Raw genomic sequence first — 26,056 nt, forward strand, 5'->3', positions numbered from 1 at the left:
CGCAGGGCCAACACACAGAGACAGACAACCATTCGCACTCACATTCACTCGCACATTCACACCTATGGGCAATTTGGATTAACCAATTAACCTATCCCCACTCTTTATATAACATATACATAAAATATTAGCTGTTTCTTTTCCCCGTGTTTTCGTTAAGGTTCTATTATTTTTTAAAACTTGCAGGTAACGGAACTGACGACTACTAATATATAATATTTGTTTCATGTTCTGTCAGCATCTCACAAAATGCGATTAGAGGTGAAAGATTACAAACATGACATCATCAGTTGTATATTTCGTCTTTCTCTCCAAGTAAATTTTAGAGTTTTGTGAGCTTTTTCTCACTAACGTGTTTACTTATCAGCATCAGAATAAATCATCTCAATTTCATCACCTCATTTTCACCGCTCTAACAACCTGCTAATCATAAGCACACTGATTGGATGAGATGTCACCAACACTTGCTCTGCTCAGCAATTAAGCACATGACTCGTTTCTCAATATGTTCAATCACATTTTCACATTCTCGCGTTAGGATCATGTTACAAAACTCAAAATGTCATTCGACGCAAGAGCTTGTTAAACACATTTACCTGCGTGAAGAAGTCTCATGTATATTCATAAATTATGGAGAGAGGCAAAGTAAATATGAAAGAAAAAGGGATTAAAAAAGTAAGGGTTGTTATTAGCATAATCTTAGCATGTACACAGGCTGAACTTTATTCAAAGCACGAACGGCATTTTTTCAAAGCTTCCTTAACAATGCCTTCCAAGTCTGATTTAAGAATAGTTCTTTAACACCTTTTTTGTGTTTTTTTTCCTGCAAAAAACCTTTGAATGTCTCTTTCTTGACAACTACAAAGTGGAGAAAATACATAAATGAATTGTTTACAGACCCCATGTGCAACTGATGTAACCATCAAAGGATTATTTCCACATTGTGTTAAATCTATCCGTCGGCTTGCCGCCTAAAAATAAATAATGTTGTGGCTTTGTGAAATACAGCTCTCAGCTTTACAAAAAGAGTAAAATAAACAGCATCTCCCCTCTACTTTACTCTTGATTGAGCAAAACGTACTTCTAAGATGTCTAGAATGGCTGTGCCACCTGCTGCAGCCTCCAATTTGTCTCTGTGGCTACCAGGAATTTAAGAGTTCACAATGTATCAGAAAATATTTTGGCAAGAGAATTTCTCAGAAGTTCTGGTCTTTATACTTTTCTGCACAAAAGGATAAAAATGTCTAGTGCAGACCAACATTAAATACTGGGCATGGAATGACTAGGTGCACTTTTTATTGCATCTGCTATGGCTGGTGTCCTCTTTATGAATTAAGGAGAATATTTCATGTGTCAGCCACTGGCTATTATTCAAAGCTCTCAGAGTATTTGCTCTGCCTCTCTGCTGAGGGAACTTTGAAGTTGCAAATCTCATAGGGTATCTCTTTACTGTGCCTTGGTCTTTACCATACACCTTGGCTTACCAACAGTGAAGTCATTTTTCATGAAGGCTGATACGATCGCAAAACACACCATTGATGTATGAATATGGCTTATCTGGAGTCTCTGATCAGTTCACTACACAGAAAGCTTTGGTAAAATGATATAGGTGAGAGTTAGATGGTCTGTCTTAAGAAACCCCCACAGCACCTCTCATTATACGCTTATGAGGTTCCAGCCCATTGGGAGATGTGTGTTGCTCTTTGAAGCTATCGGCGACACCTTCAAAGCTATGGCTGCTCTTTGAAGATTTCTGTGCTATTTTACTCCTCGGGATGACATTTCCTTATTCCACTGAGGAAGGTACGTGTATGTAGTGGGTCTAAATCTATGTTGTGTCATGTAGTAGAAGAAAGACACTGTAACCAGGAAAGTCACAGTTTATTCCAACGCATTTGCCACTGTGGTCAGCAGACTGTGCACGCTTCCTTCTCTGTTCTACCTGTCATCTCTTGCACAAGTGATCTCAATGCTTTCCAGAGGAAAAGTCTGAAATAAAAGAGACTGTATGCATGTAAGAGGGTCAGGCCCAGTGGAGCCTTTATATTGCTGTTGCAGAGGCCTCAAGGAATTGTTCTATAATGTGGGAGAGTGTTCCATGTTTGCTTCTCTGAAGGGTAGAGTAGATGTAGAAGGAGGTTTAAAGAAATCTCTCTGTGGAAGGATAAACTTCAGAAAAGATATGGATGTACATGCATTAATCTCTTGATAAGTATTTCTATAATAAATTGAAGGTTATTTCTGCATGAGAAAAAGCAGTCTCACAAATTTATATAACAAGAAAAAGAACTCAATCACATTTCATCTGTGATTTACTCCGTATTTACAACTAAGAATAGAATGTGAAAATAACTTGCAATTATTTTACTGTGTACAAGTTTATTTTGATACACAAGCTCCCACTAAAACTTTACCACAGAACTCAAAGCACTAATGTGCACAACCTTAAATAACTTACTGACAAACTACGTATAAGGAACTAGAAAGCCTGTGCAGATTTTTTTTTCTGTGTTTTAACATATAATTTTTACTAATGTTCACCACATGTGCCACATATAGTCTATGAGCTGTAGAACTAGCTAACCTTCGTGCTTGCCACTTGAGGTAATTTAAAGTTCACTGAGCTGTATTTGAAAAATCGCAAATTTTTAGTGTTTGGATAATATAGTTAGTGTAGATACTCTATGGGGTTGTATAATAAGTAAACGTATGGCACTGAAACAAAATGCAGTTGTGGCTCTAGAGACTGCAATTTTCACAAGTTGTCAGTAAGACCACCGTTGGTTCTGAAGTGAATAATCCATGCAGCTACTGGAAAAATGTGTCATTTAGAACATATTGATACATTGATTGTCTCTTGAGGAGGAATAATACTGATGATGATCCCCAACAGGCTGCAGTTGTAATTTAACTGAGGAGTACCTCTCAAATGTAGAAATACAAATGGGAAGGCTTTTCTTGACTGAGGCATTTCAACTACTGGACATACTGCCAGAAAATGTGCTATGTACTTTCATGTCAACCTCAGGATGAATTAGAATAACTTTGTGTTTCAGATCCTCTGTTGTTAACCAAGTATCCAATGTGGCTGTGTATGTAGTTTTGTTCTTATTAAAAATTCAGCCCAGCTGCTATCTCATTATGCTTTTTTGACAACAATGAAACCAACAAAAGGGAATCCAAAAAGTGAGCTGGTTTTGTTCTTTGTGTCCTCAGCCTTCAAAGGGACCCCTACATTTTGATAAATTCATGCAGAATGCGAGGACAAATGAAGCAGTGTTCAAAGACAGTGTCCTTCACCTTTCAACCTGCAGAAGAATGCAAATTTACAAAATAAAATGGTAATTACATGTAATTTAGTCCCATGATTCCATTACCCTAGGAGTGGAGGTACTTAATTGTTATTGCTTTGGTGTTTTGCATTCCCATTATGGCTGGTTTCTTTGCTGCTTATCTCTTAATTGTGTTTTTGATGATAATCAGATCGGAAATTTTCATTTGCTGCAACACCAAGATGGACCTCTATTGATTGCAGTTCCTTCAACTGTCACCCAGCCAGTTCCCGTGAAATTTTAAATCTTCTAATGTTTAGTGCAGTCTGCTCAGAGTGATATGCATTTAAATGGAAAAACACAGCATACAACGATTCACAGGCGAAGCTTTGAGTGCACTTTTTAGCTTATGAGCTTAACTGTACTGTATATGCAAATGTGATCATCTCCAGGTTATTTGAATTGTAGCTCTACTGAAATCTCAACACCAACTGTGAAGAAGATAAAAAGTAAATAAGGGTGCATGTGACCTGACGGGTTCTTCTTGTTAAAAATAAAACATGACTGTACTGTGGGTTTTTTTAATCAAATGATCTCTCTCGAATTATGTTGTGTTCATGAGGGTGAAACATTAATTTTTCAACTCCTAACATCTTGCCCAATGAATAATAACAAATAATCATGAGATTCAAAACACCATTAAGTTAATTGTTTAGGTATTAATTATGCAACATTAAGTTAAGTGGATTTCTTATTAATTTATGCTCAGAGACTCCCATTATCAACAACTCTTCTGTTGCATGAGAGTGCATGTAATATGCTTTTTTATTCAAAGGAAACTTTCGTATTGCTACATTTACCACAATAATTTCGACATGAACACTACTTGTATTTGTGATGCTTACAGTGAAATTCAAATCATGAGAGAAGCTTCCTGTGCTCTGCCAAAACAAGACAAGGCAACGTGATGCAAACAGCAAGCTGCAATTACAGAATGGCATAAAGAATCAGTCCCAAGACAGTATTTCTTCCTATTTTCTGTGCTGTATTACATTACTATCAACTCCTGATGAACTGGGTGGATCACCGAGACCATCTCTTTAAGGATAACAAGTGGAATGTTATCTCCATGTGGAAGGAGACCTTCTCAGGATCAGGGAATCTCAGGGAGGGGAAACCATCTGCTATGAGTCTGTTTGAATAATACTGGATAGGATTATATAATAATATGAGGTCTTATGAATTTTTATGCGAGGAAAGGATTTTAAATTAAATTGTGGATTTCACAGGAAGCCAATGAAGAAAAGCCAATATGGGAGAAATATGCTCTCACTCGCTACAATATATTGGATAAACTGAAGGCTTTTCAAGGAGCATTAAGAACAGCCCGATTATAAGAAATTACGGTCGTCCAGCCTAGAAGTACCAAATACATGAACTAGTTTTCTGAGACAGGATGTCTTTAATTTTACAGAGGAAAAAATAGAGTCATTCATTTTTGTTCAGTGCGCACATGGAAGGACATATCTTTATCAGAAACATCAAATGTTGCACAAGATGTGATCACATTGTGTAACATGTACAGACAACCCAGTATTATGCAGTGTCAGATATATACCTAAAGGGCAGCATGAAATAATCCAATTATCACAGAAGCACGATCAGAAGAAACAAGCCTGAAATTAAAAAATTAAAAATTTAAATCCCATTGACTTATGAAAACACTTTATACACACATCTATAAATGATAATACAAGAAACATTTTTTTTGTGTGAAATACTGAAAATTTTAGTACCAGGCAGAACCTGACAAATCCAACTTAATTTTAATATTTTTTCCTGCTGTGCTGTTGGCCAGTATCCAGCCAGCACAGCTTAAACTGCAATGGTTATTCAATTAGTTCCAAGTTATATTTATAGCAGATTTAGGAGTAAACGTGTGAAATCACCTACAGATCTTTTATTTCATGCATTCTACACTTCTGGCGGTCGACTTGGACCTTTGCTGTAGAGTAAGATATTCAACATTATTGTGAAAATATCTAATTTCTATACTTTTCACATTATATTTTATGTGCTGCTGTGGTATTAGTGATTTGCATCTAATATTTGTATAAAATGTTTTTTAAGACAATATTTGAAGTTAATAGAATATTTACCTCAGCTAAAGCTTAGCTGGAATGATGTGCATGAGGTAAAGAAATCAAAGGAACCGAAAACAGATCATCTTCCCTCTGCCTCTTGGGGCCCTCAAGGCAGATGCTTCATTTACAAAAATAGATGATTCCTCACTCATCCTGCTACAGATTGTTTATTAAGAGAGATAGGGATTCAGAAAACTTCAAAATTAGCTAAAAAAAAGATTTGCGTGACTTGTCCATGTGAGCGAATCAATAATGTGGCATCCTTTTGTAAAATGCATTAGTTTGGTCTTCCGAAAGACAGAAAGAAAAGAAAATCCTCCAGTCTGAAATATTTATCATGTGGTCAACCGTTACACAACCTTAACCAGGTGTAAAATTTAGAAGGCAAAAAAAGCAATCTGCTTTTCTGAAGCTGATGCAAATCCCCCTGGCTAGACATAGAAAATGACTATACTCTGTGTGCAATCAAGCAGGTGGCTGTATAGCTCATGTTATACCTCTCTGGGACTCATGGTGGGACCAGTGCCCAGCTACACTGCATGAATTAGACAAGTGGACCACTGCCAAGTAAACATATATATATGTATATATGACATGTGCAAAGCAGTATTTTTAATCTGTATTTGTATTTATTGAGGGGGGAAAAGTATTTGTATTCAAGTAAAATTCAAAATAGGCGTAAATTAATGTTATACTGTAAGTATTCTTTAATTATATCCATTATAATAATTATGGATGGCAATATTAGTTGATGTTTTGTCCACAAATCCAGCAATGAACATGTAACAAGGAACGTCATCGAAAAGAAAATACCATAGCAGCCATTGCCTCATCCATGGTTAAAACCAACAACTAACAAAATACCATTGTGAACATTATGAACCCCACCACCACCCGTCCTTGTCGGGGACGCTGAACAGTCAAACTGACTTGCAGGGGCAGAACATGGCTATGATGATGAATTGGTGCTGGTGGGGGGTTGGTGCTTGTAAGGGGGGGTTGGCAGACAGTACCAGGAATAAGATGCTTTAAGTGCATGTGATTATGCACAACAGATGTTGACAGATGTTTGATATCTCTGCCTCTGATGATTTGACTTTTGCACACATATCAGTTTGGTTTCATCTGCTGCACTGAATGTAAAATGCTTCCACACAGAACTTGATCAAGTTTTTTTGGCTGGTGGAGGACCAAGAAATGGCTCAGCAGCAGCAACACTCTTTTCTATTTGGTTGCCCAAATCCATATGGGGAGTTTCAGCGAAGTTAATGAATGACTGGACAACAGGAAGCTCTGCTAAAGTTAACTAGCCTATAGCCTATATCTTGCTGTCTGCAAAAGACAGAGTAACTTAAATGTACCATGTAACTCCTACAAGTGCATTCAATTCGACATAACTACACAAGCATTGTTTTAACCTTTTAAACCAAACATTAACTTTACTCTGTCAACATCCTATTTGTAAATTACCGAGCTAACAGAGCTACCTAAACAGAGCGAACATGAGAGCACCTGACTGCAGACGTCAATAATGCAGCGTAATTGATTAATCTCCCGATCTTCGTGAAAGTTATAAACTGCCTCCGGAACCCAGTTAAGGTACAAAACAATCTATTCAACAAAAATAGTGATACAGTTCAGTCTTTTATGGCTCAGCTGAGGCCTCTCTGTTGTTGTGTGGAGCAGCCGGTGTCAGTCACCTTTTACACCTCACTCACTCATCCGGGCATGCAGTCTCATAAGGAAACTCAGCTTTTTGATATAAAGTTTTTCTTGTTCCCAAATACAAATATTTTTTAAAGTACTTGTTCGAAAAAAGTATTCGTAAAAAACACATGATTTGTGCCTTTCCAAATACCGTATTCGGGTTCAGCTCCACCCTATTTGCACAGACAAAGTAAAGAATGGGACGTGACAACGCACATTAGATATGCAACCAGTGCTCTCACACACCTGCTGTGATGCTGGTCTGCTCACAACTTGGAATGATACAGCAGCCATCTGATACAAATTACAGTTGATGTTTTGCATTGTTGTATCGGGACCTCATCCAGAAGTAAACAGATTTGAACTGTCACATTCAGAGATGCATATCATTTGAAAAGTACACCAAGGAGGTCTTCAATATTTCAAAAGATGTAGGCATGTCACATGTCAAGGCATGTCACAATTTTTAGTTAAATTCTTGCAGTCACTGTGCGATTCACTGTGTGATGCAGTCAATGTGATAAAGAATTTATGCTGAGAATTTTTTATAATCGAATTATTCAAAATACTCAATGAATAGTTGCAGCACTAGTATAAAGTACTGAAACGGCACCTTAAGACCACTGGATGTGATAAAGAATTTTTATTTTCTTTCTGACAAAACTGGAGACAAAGTGTCACATTGTGAGGATAATGTTTGAAAGTATAAACACTTCATATAGACAGTGCTCTCCTATACTAATAACACATTACCATAGGAGGATGATACCTTTTATCGTAGAGGTGAAGGATCCAAAAACTCCACAAAAGTGGCATAGACCCAAACGTCCTTCAGAAAATAGTTTAACAATCCTACCAGAGCAGATCTTTTGAATATAATGCATTCACAGAGGTAGCTTAAAATGTTTTTCATTAGAGAATAACACTCTGGACATCTAGGCTCATTCAAAATCTATCTCTAAGTGAATGTTTCTGAGCATATGTTTTAGAGACAGCTTTCTGTCTCTGTGTAACTTTTCACTCACTCATACTGCCCTCTGCCTCACCTTTGGTTTCTTGTGCTTCTGTGTCAATAAAATATTTAAGTCCTGCCGCTCGAGTGTATGTGGAACTATCGTCTCTTTATGAGTTTGCAGTGGAAAGCAGGTTACCTGGGTCATTGTAGTCTAATCTTTAACGTGCATTTATGTTGCACAAAAAATTAAAGCAGCCGGTGTGTTTTGATGGATGTAACATCATTACAATTTTTACATAGTAAGGAAACCAAAAAATTTATCTGACAGTGGCCTGTGTCATCTTGTACTAAGAGTAGCTGCAGATGGTGAAAGTCTTGTTCACTGGATTTTGCCATTCTGAATCAGACATACATATAAACCCAAAACACTTTGTTGTTGCTCCCAAAAGTTGATTCTGTCCATCTGGACGTAAACTGAAAACGCTTTGTCCAGATGAACAGAATCAACTTTTGGGGATTTCCATACCAGGATGTTTGACGATGGATCAAGACACTGTTGTTGGCTTCTTAAACCTAGGATTATGGTTGGTAAGGACTCTCCATTTCTCATTAGAGAGACACAACAAGCTTTGCTGTTTTAGAGAAACTCCCACACAGACCTTGGTCATTTAGCATTTCTTAAAACCATCTGTTTTTCTCTTTCTTTTAATATTTTGACTACAAGAACTTATTATTCACTAGGTAACTAATATATCCCTGACTCTGGCATGCCCCAGGAAATCATTTTCCTTTCCTTAAATACTTTTTATTTTATTGATTCACCATCCAACCATCCATTTTCTTCCGCTTATCGTGTAGGAGTTGGAGGTTCCAGCTGCAAAGTGTAAGAGGAGAATATGCTCTGGAAAGGTTGCCAATCTGTTGCAGGGCTAACACATAAAGACAAAGAACCATTCATGCTCACATTCAGATCTACTGTCAACTCACCAGTCAAACCCACTGCAGGACTATGGATGGAAGAGTTCACCACAGTAAAGGCTCTTATCTTACAAAAAGGATCAAAGCATATGTATTTCTTTGTCGGTATATTCTTGTCATCTGACTATGTACGGTGGTATAATAAAGATATTAGGAATAACAAGACAATTTAACCATACATCACTGTGCCATACATGAGTGAAACCAAGTCCAAGAAAAACTGCCCATAAGGCAGGTTTAAACATGTTGTCTAGAAACCACCTACTAAATCACCCATTTGTAGTATTTATGCACCTAAAACACTTTAAAAATATTGTATCGTTTTAATTTCATGACAGTAACATACAATTTAGATCTACAAAACCTGAAAAATTGAATTAAGGATGATACATTCCTGTCTTCCATTATACATTTCCTGTGTTTATTCTTTTTTTTCTTCAGTGCAGTAAAAAAAATATATGTGAAACAGCAATCACTTCTTAAAAAGGCAAAAGTCCATTCTCCAAACAGCTACTCTGATTGTTCCTTTAATGCTAAACTGATGGATTTTCCAGAATAAGCATAGAATTTCATCATACGCTGTCTGTTACATTCAACAGGGGAAATGAGCCCTCAAGGCTCTGCCCATTAGCAGAGAAGAGCCCACACCTCCCTCAGATCCCATTTGAAATCTTCTGAAAAGGCTCAGGTTTCAGTAAAGAGCTTCTCCATTACTTCTCTATGTGCTGCCACTAATGATAGAGATGAGAAGTGTCATAGCGATCTTCCCCACCCTCCCCCAGCAGAATGAGCATTAGCATAATGGGCTTTTTAACACAGTGCCTTACCTGCCACGAGGCCCTGTGGAAGCTTGCTGTCCAGGGCCATTAGTGGTTAACTGGCTGTGAGCCAACACTTACCTTTCAATTCAAAACACAGTGCAGCAGAGGGGGTGGCACACAAAGGGGGTCATCAATTTTTCATGCTGAGAGTGAGTTTTTCAATTTGAAAAAAAAAAGGACAGGAAAAGAAACAACATCACAGCAAGAGAAAGAAAATTGTCCTTAAATCCTGAACATAACACACATCAATTCTTCATGAGCCTTTAGGCAGAAAATTACTTGAACCAGTGGCTTTTTAATTATGCAAATTTTAAGGGCATTTTGAACCACTGCAAAAGCTTCAAAAGATGGAAGAAAAGGAAATACAGTTAAACAAAAAAATTTTTTTTAAACTTGCAGTGTAAAAAAAAAACAGCAACAGATTGGCAACCTGTCCGAACCGTACCTCGCCTCTTGCCCGACGACAGCTGGGACAGGCTCCAGCCTCACTGTGACCCTGTATTGGATAAGCAGAAGAAAATGGATGGATGATTGGTGTACAACAAAACTAGGGTGGTACATTTTACCTAAGCAAATATAACAGACAACTTATTTTCATTCCTTGGAACTACTGTTAACTACAGAAATGTGAACTGTAATAGAAAATCTCCATAAACTGTTAAGCCACAGTAAGAGAATCAGTAAAACATCTTGTCAAAATGCAAAGAATAGCGAAGGTGATTTAATTTGCCGACTTTTAAAGAGAGCAGTCACCACAGTTTTGTACAATGGCTGCCGTGACTACTCTTATTGCAAATGTTGACTAAAATGTTTTTCGTAGTTAAAATATAATTATGACACTGATCAGATTTAGAAATCATACTACTACTTTTGTCATCAGTGCAGCTGAGTTTGCTCGAGTATTTCACTGCATCTGCCCAACTGTTTGTTCCCTGTAGGATCCGAAAAAGTCACATTTCTTTTTCAATAAATCAGTTCAATTCAGTTTAACTTATACAGCGCCAATTCATAATAGTCATCCCATTGCAAATTAAAAAGGCCTTACGGTGTTTGTAAGAAAACCCCAATAATCAGACAGTTCACTATGAGCAAAAACACCAGGCATAAATCAGATGCTGATTTTGAATTCTGCTTTCATCATTTATAATGTTTCCAGTTGTGATGTCTTGCCCAAAGAGGCCAATTTACAGGTTTCTGCAAAAAGGTGCATTCATTTTTATTTATTTTTGCTAAAAAATACATAAAAAACCAATAAATTGCCTTAAGTTACATTTTTGAAAATAAGACATTTCACTGAGTGACTAAGCCACTTCACAAGCGCATGGGACAACACAGAAGAGCCACCTCCACAGGACAAGACTCAGCAGTCCATCTGCATCTTAAGGATAAAGGACACTTTTTCGAGGATGCCAATGTTCACATTTTGGACAGAGAGGACAGATGGTTTGAAAGAGGAGTGAAAGAAGCCATCTATGTCCACTGTGAGCGACTATCTTTGAACAGAGGCGGTGGTTTACGACACCAACTCTCTGCCATCTATAATCCAGTTTTGAGATCCCTTCCCAGACGCCTTAACGCCCACTCACATCCTGGGCCATCTGACCTCAGGAATTCGCATGATAAGGTGGGGCCAGGTTTCACAATGAACACACCCGAAACTCTGGCTGATTGGGACCCACGCCCAGTTTCACACCTTGGCTCAGGCGATTAGAGGATCATCAGGGGGTCCTTTTGTCCCTCTGTGGGGGGTCACTCCCACTAGGTTTATATCTGGGACTCTCCACCATTTGACCTTAGAACTGAAGAAGCTTCTCGGATGAGAGGTGAAACGTCTTCAAGCAACTTAAAGAAGTCCAGACGCTTTTCTTTGCAAGCTCCTTTGACTACGATGACCTGGATGACTGAGAACCTTCACAGACAGAGTGACTGGTAACCATTTCATTGCAGTTCAAATACACTTAATGCTTACAGCTATAATCACACTGGGGAAAAACAGTGGCAGGGGTGAATCAAACAGCCAAACACATAAGCACATGCTTGCATTGACATGTAAAAAAACAAAAATTAGGCAGGAGTTGTTCACAGACGAGTGCACTTTGGAGTCAGTTTAACACTGAATGTTGAGGAGGAAAAGAAAAGCTTTCTTTTAGCTTCTGAGACAAAAGTTACCAGCCAGAATCATTTTAATGTAAGCAAGGTCGGTCTACTGACAGATAATAAAGTTCTTCTCGCCAGGTCACTGCTCCGTACAATTTGTAAAGCGACAGGGGACAAAATTTCCTAAAGGCTGCTTTGTGCTTCTGTCCCATCTAGTGGTTGTTGTGTGTGTTTGTGAGTAAAGGTGTGTGCATGTATAATGTTGATCTAAATAAAACCACACACTTCTTGTGTGCTGGCAGCATGCTGGAGTACATATCATTAAATTCTTCCCAACACCAGTCACAGTTTCACCTTCCTTTGTCCTGTCCTTTCTTTTAGCGCACCAACACTTTTCCAAAAGACAATATTTCCACAGGGCACTCTCTCAAGTCAGCTTATGACATGTGTGGCTAGACTTTTTTTTTCTCTTCCTCTTGTCATGTGTGGACAGTGAAAGGTAACATTTATTTTTAGCCTTTTCTTTCAGAGGTGCCATTCCCAACACATAATGAGGGCCTGGTGCTCATTACCGTCACTGGTAGATAGTGAGCTGTCACGTATGGCTTAGACAAATGTAGAGCAGCCCCCCACTGTCTCCCAAATGAAAATAATTACACTCCAGAGCCCCCTCACCTTGTTCTCATTACTCACTAGGTGCAAGGTTCCAGCAAGACACAGGCACAAGGCATATGAAACTGAAGGTGCACCAAAGTACAGCCAAGACTTGGTTAGTGTGTTTAAATGAAAAGCCATAGCGTATTTGGGTTAAGTGAAGGAAAAAGTGATGGAAATGGTATTGTTTTTATCAGATATGAGACAGGCAGAAATGGAGTGAAAAAACCTGTTTAGTTTCTGTGTTAGCTGGTTTTGGCAGAGGTGATGAGTGAAGTCTATCCTGTATCACCACATTTACTCCATGAATTCTTTGTATAATTTGAGAAACTTTTAAAAAGTGTTAACTTTTAAAAGCATATCAAAGAATTATAAGAACCAGAAAAAAAAACTTTGCTAGATTATTCTTAATGAATAAATGAAAAATTAAAATGCATTAGTTCAATAATGAAAAGCTTTGAATGGCACACATGCAAAAGAAAAACTCCACCACCTGTTTGTATTTAGTTATTACCATTTTCATCCTATAGCATGTAAGCCTTAAAGATATGCATTATGTCTTTCCTCTCTCACCCCAATCAGTCCTGGCAGATGGCCCCGCCCCTCCCTGAGCCTGGTTCTGTCTGAGGTTTCTTCCTGTTAAAAGGGAGTTTTTCCTTCCCACTGTCGCCAAATGCTTGCTCATAGGGGGTCATGTGATTGTTGGGTTTTTCTCTGTATGTATAATTGTAGGGTCTAACTTACAATATAAAGCACCTTGAGGCAACTGTTGTTGTAATTTGATGCTGTATAATAAAGTTGAATTGAATTGAATTAATACAGTTAAGGTGACCATCACCAGACTGGAAGGATAGGGTGTTGGGCTAATTTAAAATTAGCTGTCCATAACTCTCCATTGCTGTCCATAACTTTTTTCCCTTCCGGTTCACTGATGTGTTTAAACATGGCACTCTGGAGAACACTATAAGCTTGAACTATACTGACCTTGTTTTTAGGGGGAAATCATTAATGATTTTTGCCTTTTAGGGGGATTTTTGGAATCCCCCTAAAATAAATATTCAGGCTTATTGAGGCTCATGCCTAAATAATAATAACATCAAAAGTAATGTGAGAGCTATGCTGAGGTTTTGGATTTGAAAGCACCATCTTAAATCTTTAATTAACTCTTCATTATGACTTCCTTTTGGCAGTCTACTGATCTTAAATGTAAAATGGTGAGAAAAAATGTACTCTTTCTATAAAGGATACATAAGAAATCCCTCAAGTGATTTTTAAAACCAAAAAATTAAATTTTTTGTTGTGTCAGAACAGTTATTGAGTTAAAAGCTACAGTGTATGTCATTCATATTATTGGGTTTTGTTTCTTGTTTTGTTTTCAGTTTGTTGTTCTAATGTAGTTGACTGGTGTCTTTAGTATGCGTCTTTTGGATGTTTTATTTTTTTTCTTTGATATTTTGATTTTCTCTCCTCTTGTTTTGGATTCTACTGCATTCTGCTGTTGATTACATTCAACTGTGTCTTGTTCCTCACTTGTCTTATCTCCAAACACTCCCCAGTGTGTATATATAGTCCTGTCTGCTTCTTGTCTTGTCTCACACACTTGAGTCTTTGCTCCAGAAACACATGGCAGTGTAATTGACAATAACACTTGAATGGACTCCAAAAGTCGTTAACAACAATATAATCTGATAGTGGCTGCATTACTTACGACCACAACTGATTTGATTAGAATATTGTTGGTCAGTGTATCTAAATATATATAATAACATATATTTTTGTAAATTTTCCCTGTGTATCCCGCCCATTAGTAGTTATCTATTTATTTTTTATTTATTTTATGTACAATATGTTGTCTGAAACCTAACTGTATTGCATTTGTAGATTGAAAGCAATTTAATGTTATGCATCTTTATGTCCTAATTATATTAGTGGATTGGCACTCTGTACTGGGACAATAAAGTCGACAGGTCCTGATGGCGCTGATATCATGTGTGTGAAAGTAGATAAATATTAGCTGTAGCCTCTGTCCTGTACTCACGCTACTGGTGCTGCATGTTTCCTGGACGAAGTTAGCAGTTTAAATAAATTTGCTTCGAGTTTGTTGCTGCTCTAAGTAAGGATGCATTGTCAATTCAATTTACTGCAAAAATGTCTTAATTCATTGGCACTTCCAACATTAAATAAAATAGTATCATAGTACTTAATTTGCACTCGACTGGTAAAAACAAAATGTTTGAATACAAAGAAAGGATTCTCAGACATTTTGAAAGAAATGCTGATACCAACATGAAAAAAGCAGGAAAAAGAAGGACAAGCTGCTTCAAACCCCCATTTTCCCAGTCTACACTCTTTCCACACAAAGTGAATTTGAGCATCAAATATTGAGCACCTTTCTTAAGATGTTCTCCTCGATATTTTTGCCACCATTAGAATTACCGAAGTGGCAAAGGTCAAAACACATTAAAAACCATGCACGTGTTTAAACTGTCACAGAAGCCTTTCAGTGAGATCTTTTTTTTTTTCTTTTGAGAAAATGCACCTTCCACGTGTCATGAATGTAAAAAGGATTACAACCTCCTGGGACAGAAAATCTTTGTCTCTCACTCAGCTATCAGGGAATCATTTATTCTGAGTGAAAAATGGACCCTCAACTAAGTGTTGAAGACTCATGAGTTATTTAGGAAAGGATCCATTGATTATTGATTGCAGGTACTTTCACCTGCATATAACCAATACCTCAGTCCTTTTAGGGCAGATTTCAGTTGCTATAACTTTTAAGAGGTTTTCTGTTTTTGTTAGTGTGCAACTTTCTTTGTGAGCTGTAAATAGAAAACACTGCACATTGAATTGCTTAATGCTAATAATTGTGACTTTATTAATATTTTTGAAACTAGATTGGGCACTTGGCTACAGCTGTCATGGTCCTATTTTGGTCTCATGGCCTCATACCACCAGTGTTCCTTTTTCTTTTCCTTGCCCTGTATTTCTCTCGTCTCCTCACGCTCTCCATCTCGTTTTCTCTCCCGCCTGGAGGCATGGCCTCCAGTCTGTGCTGTTGGGGCACCTGCTGCATATCACCTCTTCAAATGCCAGCATACTTAAGGACAGAGTGATCCACTCTACCTTTTCCAGATTGTCCAGCTTCATGTGTGGTAGCATTATGCTGTTCTTGCTTCATGATGTGTTACTCCACATGTGTGTACCAGTCAATCTTGTCCTCCTTCTTTGCTCTTGGTTAGCTGGAGGCTCTCAGCTCTCTGTAATTCGTCAGTTGTGAACAGCCTTCTATGTAAAACCCTCTTTCCTGAACACTTACGCTCCTGCCTGCTCTCCTTCACTTGCTTGTTAAGTGGGTCTGCTGGTCTTCACTGCTTGTGATAGACTGGTGACCTGTCCAGGCTGTACCTTATCTTTCACCCTTTGACAGCTAGGATAGACTAACCGTGTTTCAATCAGCTTATCTCAGACAATCTGGCAACTTGTGTGAAATTAGACAACACACAAAACTTACTAATTTGTGTATTCCAAACATTCCAAGGAAAGTTTGAGGTCACACACAAACCTGGAAAAAAATGGAAGTGTAAGTCACCAGATTAGCCTGTAGTATAACTGTTAAATGTTAACATTGACATCTTAGCACGCTTACTCTCTGTTGTATTCATAATGGTGGCAAAAAAGTCAGAGCATCATCAAAATTTGAAATAATCAGTTTGTGGCGAGACGAGGTTGGGATATAAAGTAAATACTCTTTGCAGTTTTAAAAAGACAACGCCACCCTGGGAATTTCACCCAGAGAATACTGGAAATGACACTAAATCACCAAAAAGGCACTTAGGTTCGCTATACTCAATCCAGAGACGAGGTTCAATGATCAACAAATTCACAATTTATTAATAATTATTTAAAACACCATATAAAAGCACAATCATAAATATTCAAGTACAAATATGCTTAAAAAGGTATTCAGAGCTGAGGCTTACCAGTGGAGGGGCAGGGATGCCACACACAAACTAAAGAAAGAAAACACACCCAAAACACAAGTGCAACAGACTATCACACACACTCACACTAATAAACTAAACAAGGCAGGTGTGTACACTCAAGGGATCCCACCACCAAGGCACCCTAGTCTCCTCCACGTCGGCACTCCGCATCTGAATAAAAAGAAACAAAGAAAATTTTAATATATTACAACAAACTAATGTGTAGCACCGGGGGATAACCCAACTGCAGGACCACACTGGTGATCTACAGCTAGAAAAAGGGCCTCCCACCAGTGGTGTAACAGAGAATCCAAACTACAAATCAAAAAGCAATAAAACATACAATCTGAATAAAACTCTAAAATCTGGAGCAAACGGAATCGCCGTACTGCTCCAACTTGCCGTCCACACGACGATAAGTTAACAGTCAATCAATATGCACGCCAGCTGACTCCGATAACCGGCATGCATATGGCCGTTGTCCACGCCGACGTCCACTGTAAAAGCTGACAGCAGCAGGGAAGAATTCTCACAACGGGAACAGACGGTAAAAGCACAGCAAGGCAAAACAGCAGCACTTCAGTTCGCGTAGCTTGGCGCAAAACTAAGGTCCACACTTCCTGCGAAACATAATAAATAATTACTATAAAAGAACAATAGAAGGCAGAGAGCGTAACAAAAGTTGATTACGTACCAAGTAAGCCGGGTCACAGAACGTAAGCAGAATAGCTCAGAGGAGGCTTCTATAGCTACGACCAGCCGCGATGGAGACTTTAGAGGAGTAACCCACAAACGATCTCTACCACACCGAGGAAGTCAGGTGACCAAAAAGGAGATCACAGGCAAACGATGCAGAGACACTCAAATGGCCACTATTTATACCAGCGCCCCCTAATGGGCCAGGCTGAAAGTGGGTTGGACTGAGGGATAACATTCATCCTGCCACATTCTACCCCTCCTTCTTGCATCGTCGCCCCGACGATGAATTACAAAGACACCCAGATTAGTCCCAAGGCCTAAAAAATGCAGAGACAGCATGTACCCTAGGCTCAGAAATAGAGTTAGCAGCCCCTTGTGCCACCTCCCCTGTTGGTCTTGGGAGATGATGGATGTTTGAATGCTGGCCAGCTGTGGACCGGGTTGTTTTTCGCACCACCACATTTCTTGTATCAGAACTCGTAGAGGGAGCAGGAAGAGAGCTAGATGGAACTGGTGCTACACTCGGAGTAACTGTACAAGTGGCTGGAACATCGGAAGTTCGGTCTTCTGGTGGAAGCAACAACTCAGGGCTACTTGGAATCACTGCCACTGGGCTGTAAGATGGTGAAACATTTACTTGAGGAGCTCCTATGCTCAGGAATAACAGGTCACTGTCACGTGATGAGTCATGTCCTGGTTCTGGGGAGGATATTTCTGGGCCATGTGAGCTACTGCTTGGAGCAGGCCCTTCTGATGGTGTAGCTGCCGTTACCACAGCCTTCAACAAGGTACGATGAACATGCTTCACACTGCTGGGATCATCTGCAGGTGCAATGGTATATACTGCCCCACCTCCTTTAGGTGCCTTCAGGATTCTATATACCACGGGTTTCCATCGATCTTGGATTTTACATCTCCCTCTTCCACTCAGATCGCGCAGGAACACCAACTGGCCATTGTTCAATGGTGCCTCTTTCACCTTTTTATCATGGTGCCTCTTTCTGCGGTCGGCAGCCAATTGCAATCGTTCCTTGGCTCCTTCATGTACAACCTGTAGCCGGGCTTGATGCTCCTGAATCCACTCGTGCACATCTCCACTGATGGGGTCCGGTACTCTGCCCAACAGAAAGTCCACTGGCAACCTGGGTTCTTGCCCAAACATCAATAAGAATGGGGTTTCCCCAGTAGCCTGATGGGGAGCGGTATTATAACAGTAGAGTAACTGGGGCAAACATACATTCCAGTCTCTTTTTCTGGATACTGGCAGGGTCCGCAACAAATTGTGCAAAGTCCTATTAAAACGTTCACACTGACCATTTCCAGCCGGATGATAAGGAGTAGTGTGGGACTTCTCGATACCATAAAACCTGCAGAGCTGCTGGATCAGGGAGCTTTCAAAGTTACGACCCTGATCGGAATGGATACGCGCTGGTACACCAAACTTTGAAAACCACTCAGTCACGAGAACCTGGGCCACTGTAGCAGCACATTGGTCACGAGTGGGGACAGCCAATGTATACTTGCTGAAAACATCAGTCATCACCAAAACGTTCTCCAGCCCATTTCGGGAAGGTTCGAGCAAGGTGTAATCAATGGCCAAGATTTCATTTGGTCGAGAAGCCAACAAATGTCCCATGAAACTTTGAGCTGCTGGTCGGGTGTCTTTTGCAATTTGGCAACGTTCACATCTCTGACACCAACGAGCTACCTCAGCAGACATACCGGGCCAGTAGCACCGTGAGCGGAGAAGCGCTAGGGTCCTTTCCACCCCTTGATGGCCATGGTCCTGATGAACATGAGTCAACACCTGCTCAATCAGTGCACTAGGCAGCAAAAGCTGAAGTATCACCTCGGCACCGTCAGGGCGATGAACCTGACGATACAGAACTCCTTCCCTTTCAATCAGACGATCCCATTGTCGTAGCAGCACTAGAGCAGGTGGAGCAAGCTGCTGCCGCTCCTCAAAGCTGGGTCGCTGCTTCCGCCTCCAGAACACCAAGATCTCTTTTATCACTGAGTCGACCTGTTGGAGGGTATGAAGATCAGGAGTAGTGAGATGGGGCAAAACTGTAATGGCAGCTTGTGATACCTCAGCTGGTCCCAGCCGCAAGGCTTGTTGAAGAGGTCCAGGCAAGGCTGTACCAGGAACCATGGCTTTAATCTCCTGAGGATCAGGTGGATGCTGGCGAGATAAAGCGTCTGCATTCTTATTACTCCTTCCTGACCTGTACTTTAAGTCAAAGTCAAACGAAGCGAGCTGAGCTGCCCAGCGCTGTTCAGTAGCCCCAAGTTTAGCAGAAGACAAGTGACTAAGAGGATTGTTGTCGGTGTAAACAATACACTTATGGCCCAACAAGTACTCTCTAAATTTCTCAGTCATGGCCCACTTAAGTGCCAAAAACTCCAGCTTCATTGAGCTATAATTTAGCATATTGCGCTCAGTGGGCCTCAAACCCCGACTGGCATAGGCTATTGGCCTCACCTTACCTCCCTGCTCCTGGGAAAGCACTGCCCCTAGGCCGGCATGGCTGGCATCCACTTCTAAAATAAAAGGCAAAGAGAAATCTGCATAAGCGAGCACTGGTGCTGTTGTCAGTTTAGTCTTTAATGCCTCAAAACTTTGAGCACACTCTGCAGTCCAGTTCTCCATGATACCATGCTCTGACCTCTTCTTTGATTTTCTGCCTCCCCACTCTGCCACCAGTCTATGCAGAGGTGCCGCCAACTTGGCAAAACCCTCCACAAAACGGCGATAATAGCTGGCAAACCCAAGGAAGGAGCGTAGTTCCGAAACAGTCTTGGGAGGCTGCCAGTTAGCCACCACTTCCACCTTGCTAGGGTCCGTAGAGACACCTTGATCGGAGATGACATGGCCTAGGTAGCGAACCTCCCGCTGGAAAAAGGCACATTTGGCAAGCTTGGCTTTTAAACCTTCCTGCTGAAGCCGACCTAGCACCACATCCAGCCGCTCAAGATGTTGCGATACTGTTGATGAAAAGATTACAATGTCATCAAGATAGAGAAGCAGAGACTGGCACTGTTGATCACCGAAAAGGCGTTGCATTAGTCTCTGGAAGGTGCTAGGGGCATTACAGAGCCCAAATGGCATTTGGTTCCATTCAAATAGGCCGAAAGGAGTACAGAAGGCAGTCTTGGGCCTATCCTCTTCCGTAACTGGGACCTGATTATAGCCACTTGCTAAATCCATGGTGGAAAACCAACGGGCACCAGTCAGCGCATCTAAGGATTCTTCAATGCGCGGCAGGGGGAATGCATCTTTCCTTGTCTTGTTGTTCAGTTGCCGATAATCAACACACATGCGCGGGCTGCCATCCTTCTTCTTAACGAGCACAATGGGAGAAGCATAGGGGCTGCTACTCTCTCTAATCACCTCGGCCCCTAACAACTGGTTAATATGCTCTTTCACAACCTCGTACTCTGAAGGGGGGATGCGCCTATAACGCTGCCGCACGGGGATATCGTCTAAGACTGGAATGTCATGGGAGATCAAGTTAGTGCAACCCAAATCAGTGTCATGAGCAGAAAAGACCGAGCTGTATTTCTTAAGGAGAGACCTCACCTGTCCCTGTTCCTCTGCTGACAGTTTAGACAAATCAATCCCTTCCATCTGATCCTGCACAGTAGGAGTGGCGGTGTGAGATGCCATTGTGGCTACGTTAGGGAGTACTTCTGTCACACCAGCGGGCAAACTGACCACATGAACATCTTCCAGGGTCCCTATAACGGTCCTAGGGTAAAGCAAGACCGCCGTAGTCCCTACATTAACAACTGGTATGTATGCAGTACCTCTAACCACTCGAACCAATGCAGGGGACGCTAAAAGTCCAGCAGGCAAGTTAACATCAGTAGGTTCAAATAACACAGTGGCACCTGAATATTGCTCAGAACAGGTGGCGGCCACTACTTTCATTACACCACCCTGAATGCAACATGCTCGCTTACCCCTCACTCTCACATGGCCAGACAAATCCAGTGGGGCTCTTATACTAACGTCATGGCACTTTTGCAGCGCCTGCACAAGGGGTTTAGGGGCCTCTGTGACAAAGCCCAAACTAAACAATGCTTCACCGTGTTGCCCAAAAAGCTCGTGGTAACACTTCCGAATGACATTCATCCCCAATACACCCGGAACCGTGGAAGGTCCTGCACCTGGAGGATCTTTAACGACCAACACGCCACACTGTGGAAGAAACTTGTCACAGAGCTCTACACTTAGCTCGATATAGCCAAGGTAAGGAATGGACAACCCATTAGCCGCTTTAAGCTGCAACCAATGACAAGCTTGGAGACGCTCTTGACCCCAGGACTCAAAATGCTGGCGGAAAAAACTTTCAGTAATGGTAGAGACCATGGACCCCGTATCAACCAAACAAGGTACTTTTATACCGCCCATGTCCACATCTATATGAGGACAGGATGAAATTAATTTCGAGACTGCCTCTGGACCATTAGAAACAACCCTTGAGCCAATAGACACCCCACCCGAACTGTGGCTCGGCAATACGGAGGGTGCTAGTTTTCCGAAGCCGTATTTAAAGGAGAGTGCCTGCGATTATGCAGAGGGGCCTGCGAAGGAGGCCGGGAACGAGGAACGCGTTCCCCATCACACTCCCGAGCAAAATGTCCAGGTTGCTGACAACGACGGCATATAATGGAGTCGCCCCGTCCTGAGCGAGGCATTCGATGGGGGCCCTGCAATCGAGCAATGCTCTGAGTGAGCTGATTAAGTTGCTCCTGCTGGCGCTTTAACAATTCCTTCATCTCGCTCATCTCAGACAAATGGGTAGACTGAGCTATTCCTGAGGGACCGCTATGGACCCCATACTGAATGCCATAAACAGAAGGGACAGAACTGCTTCTATGCCTAACGCCACTAGGCAACCCTTCACGTTCCCACCTAATAGCTTCCCCTCTAATCTCCAGCAACGTCAGTGTTGGCTGCCTCCTTACTAGCTGCTTTAACTCCCGCCGCAAGGTACTATCTAAGACCTGTTCAACAAATTGATCTCTTAATAAAACGTCAGCATTGGGCATGCCATTGGGGGCACTCGATTTAACTTTTTCCATAAGACCCAAGAGAGCGAGGGAAAACTCTTGCAGTGTCTCACTTTCCTGCTGTTTTCTAGAGAAGAAAGCTTCCTGCAATGCTACATAGGAGTCTGAACAGCCATACAGTTCTTGCAATATAGTGATTATCTTAGCAGGATCAGTCCTCTCTGCACTAGAGCGATATTTGATCTCCTCACGTGCTTCCCCTTCTAGGTGGTCAAACAGGAAAAATGCTTTATCAGCCAAAGACAAATGACGTGCTCTAGCACAACCTTCTATTTCCTCCAACCATTCATTCAACCCTATACCTGATTTTCCTCTAAACATAGGGCACTTTCTGTCACGGGGCACAAAAACTAGTCTCTCTGCTACAGAGACACCAGCCGTTGGGGGGTTAACAGATGATGCAGTTGAAGTAGAAGGTGTAGCACTAGTACCTGACCCAACAGCCCTCTCCTGACGCAGCCTCTCATTGTCTGCTTTCAGCTGCGCGATCAAGTCCCTGAGTTCCTGTAACTCTTCCTCCATCTCTGTAACACAGCTGTGAAATCCCACACCAAAGTAGCTGCTGCTTTGCCTTTATTCTGTACAAAATAATATAAAAAAAACAATTTACGTTACACCAAACAAAAAAAAAAAAGAAGAACACACGTCTCTGTTTTAAAGAGTATATTCTGTCGATAACGCCAAGTTTGTGGCGAGACGAGGTTGGGATATAAAGTAAATACTCTTTGCAGTTTTAAAAAGACAACGCCACCCTGGGAATTTCACCCAGAGAATACTGGAAATGACACTAAATCACCAAAAAGGCACTTAGGTTCGCTATACTCAATCCAGAGACGAGGTTCAATGATCAACAAATTCACAATTTATTAATAATTATTTAAAACACCATATAAAAGCACAATCATAAATATTCAAGTACAAATATGCTTAAAAAGGTATTCAGAGCTGAGGCTTACCAGTGGAGGGGCAGGGATGCCACACACAAACTAAAGAAAGAAAACACACCCAAAACACAAGTGCAACAGACTATCACACACACTCACACTAATAAACTAAACAAGGCAGGTGTGTACACTCAAGGGATCCCACCACCAAGGCACCCTAGTCTCCTCCACGTCGGCACTCCGCATCTGAATAAAAAGAAACAAAGAAAATTTTAATATATTACAACAAACTAATGTGTAGCACCGGGGGATAACCCAACTGCAGGACCACACTGGTGATCTACAGCTAGAAAAAGGGCCTCCCACCAGTGGTGTAACAGAGAATCCAAACTACAAATCAAAAAGCAATAAAACATACAATCTGAATAAAACTCTAAAATCTGGAGCAAACGGAATCGCCGTACTGCTCCAACTTGCCGTCCACACGACGATAAGTTAACAGTCAATCAATATGCACGCCAGCTGACTCCGATAACCGGCATGCATATGGCCGTTGTCCACGCCGACGTCCACTGTAAAAGCTGACAGCAGCAGGGAAGAATTCTCACAACGGGAACAGACGGTAAAAGCACAGCAAGGCAAAACAGCAGCACTTCAGTTCGCGTAGCTTGGCGCAAAACTAAGGTCCACACTTCCTGCGAAACATAATAAATAATTACTATAAAAGAACAATAGAAGGCAGAGAGCGTAACAAAAGTTGATTACGTACCAAGTAAGCCGGGTCACAGAACGTAAGCAGAATAGCTCAGAGGAGGCTTCTATAGCTACGACCAGCCGCGATGGAGACTTTAGAGGAGTAACCCACAAACGATCTCTACCACACCGAGGAAGTCAGGTGACCAAAAAGGAGATCACAGGCAAACGATGCAGAGACACTCAAATGGCCACTATTTATACCAGCGCCCCCTAATGGGCCAGGCTGAAAGTGGGTTGGACTGAGGGATAACATTCATCCTGCCACAAGTTGATATTTGCTGAAATACTCTTCTAAAGCATACAATTCAGCCTCATGGTAGCAGCCACTGAAAAACTGAGAGGTCATCAAAGGCTTCCCAGTGGATGTACACCTAGTCAGTGTGGTTAAACAACACAAAATGTTTTTCACCATGCTGTAAAGGAAGTGCAATTGCATCAAGGCAAATCGAAAGGCTTGGACAGCAAGTAAACAGAAACTGTGAGAAATGGGGGATGTGCTTAAAGTGCCAGCTGGAGGAAGAGAGAGGAATGGTTCCCTCCTGCCATGTAGGTTCCAATACCTGTCCTGAGCCAGATTAATTGATTCAGGACAGGTTAAAGTGCAGCCACTGAGAGACAAAGGGAACGAGAGAGTGCAAGAAAAAGAGCTATCAAAGGACAGTTACAGTTGCTCTGCTCTTTTACAGCTTATCCTGAAAGTGTGGTAAACTGATCCTGTTATGTCCATAGTTAAACTGTGTAAATTTAAAGATGTGAAATGTGCCTGCCAATAAATCCTCTTATAAAGCCACTCAGGTGAATCTGTGGTACATTTATTGACTGTGAATGGTTTAACCACAATGCATTGCACACTAGCTTCAAGGACAACTCAACCTTGATTATGGAGCAAAGTACTTGTAGTCTATAGCCGTGGGGGTTTCTACAGATCAGGATTCATTTGAAGGTTCTATACAGAATGAAGCTACTGAATGAGTGCTGGCTTTTATGTCTTCTTGTGCCATAAATGCATTGCAGGTATAGTCCTGATCAAAAGTAACAAGAAGAAATGGGATTGAGACAAAACATTTTTTGAGCATGCAATTTATTGAAAACAACACTTAAACTGAAACAGGCTGTTTTACAGCTGATCAAAAGTTTGGGACCACACCTCCAAAAAAAACCCATAAACCTCCCTAAAACAGAAATCAAAGTTCCAAACATGAACTCAGTAATGAGTAGCTCCACCGTTATTGTTGATCACTTCAAAGATTCATTGCAGCATGCCTGATGCAAGCATCTCCATGAAGTGAGTGGGAATAATTCTCCAAGTGGTATTTACTGTCTGGAACTGTTGTCCATTTTTGTAAACTTCCCTTGCCATCTGTCCCCAAAGGTTCTCAACTGGATTTAGATCAGGAGAACATGTAGGATGGTCCAAAAGAGTGATGTTATTCTCCTGGAATAAGTCCCTTGTCCTGCGGGCATTGTGTACTGTAACGTTGTCCTGTTCAAAAACCTGCGCCCCTGCGTCCCAGCAGCGATGGTTCGCTGTGAGAGACCCTGTTTATGCAGTTCAACAACCCAACTTTCTGATGCCTTTGCCATCAGAAAGTCATTACAGTGTGACTACCTCACAGAAAATGACAGCGGAGCCACATTTTTGCACAGATTTGGCCTTTTAAAAGCTTGTGTTGTAAAACAGTCTGTTTCAGCTTAAGCGTTGTTTTCAACATTTTCAAGTGGTCTTAGGCTTTTGATTGGGAGTGTTTTCTCTAAAAATTCCACTTCTGTGTTTGAGTAGTTTCAAGAAAAGATCACACAAAACTCCACTGAAATTTTTAACAATGTAAATAACTACAAATCTAGCCCCTGAACAGAGTATGACATCTAGAAAAAAAAAAGTGTATTAGTTTTGGTTATGAAGGTTAAATTTGTTCATTTTCATAGCTTTGTGAACTATTAAGACAGAATCACGTGAAGTTAAGGGTAGGTAAGAACATTGTCAGTTTAACTTTATTCTAATTATGTACTGAATTTCAAAGGAAAAAAAT

General features: G+C 40.9%; 1 protein-coding gene across 6 annotated transcripts; it reads right to left on the reverse strand.

Annotated features, from left to right (window-relative positions):
- Positions 1–21,260: 21,260 nt before the first annotated feature.
- Positions 21,261–24,201, reverse strand: LOC147312024 (uncharacterized). 6 transcript variants are annotated; one of them, XM_086267057.1, is made up of 4 exons: positions 24,040–24,198; positions 23,735–23,965; positions 23,343–23,516; positions 21,261–22,964 (listed from the first exon to the last, which is right to left on the reverse strand). In XM_086267057.1, the coding sequence occupies exon 4, from the start codon at positions 22,906–22,908 to the stop codon at positions 21,844–21,846; it is 1,065 nt and encodes a 354-aa protein (XP_086123183.1). In that variant the 5' UTR covers positions 22,909–22,964; positions 23,343–23,516; positions 23,735–23,965; positions 24,040–24,198; the 3' UTR covers positions 21,261–21,843. The 6 variants fall into 6 exon arrangements, with proteins under 6 accessions (XP_086123183.1, XP_086123187.1, XP_086123182.1 ...); XM_086267061.1 differs by having other exon boundaries at positions 23,430–23,516; positions 23,748–24,201; XM_086267056.1 differs by having other exon boundaries at positions 23,748–24,201.
- Positions 24,202–26,056: the final 1,855 nt, after the last annotated feature.

The sequence above is a fragment of the Aulonocara sp. 'chitande type north' Nkhata Bay genome, linkage group LG16 (assembly GCF_057382095.1).
Source record: "Aulonocara sp. 'chitande type north' Nkhata Bay isolate Kocher_YH1m ecotype deep benthic linkage group LG16, A_spYH_male_GT1.1, whole genome shotgun sequence".
In the NCBI taxonomy this organism is placed as follows: Eukaryota; Metazoa; Chordata; class Actinopteri; order Cichliformes; family Cichlidae; genus Aulonocara; species Aulonocara sp. 'chitande type north' Nkhata Bay.

What these genes read in the sequence shown, in the direction of transcription:
- LOC147312024 (XM_086267061.1), bottom strand. Translation starts at nt 22,908, where the DNA reads ATGGAGGAAGAGTTACAGGAACTCAGGGACTTGATCGCGCAGCTGAAA.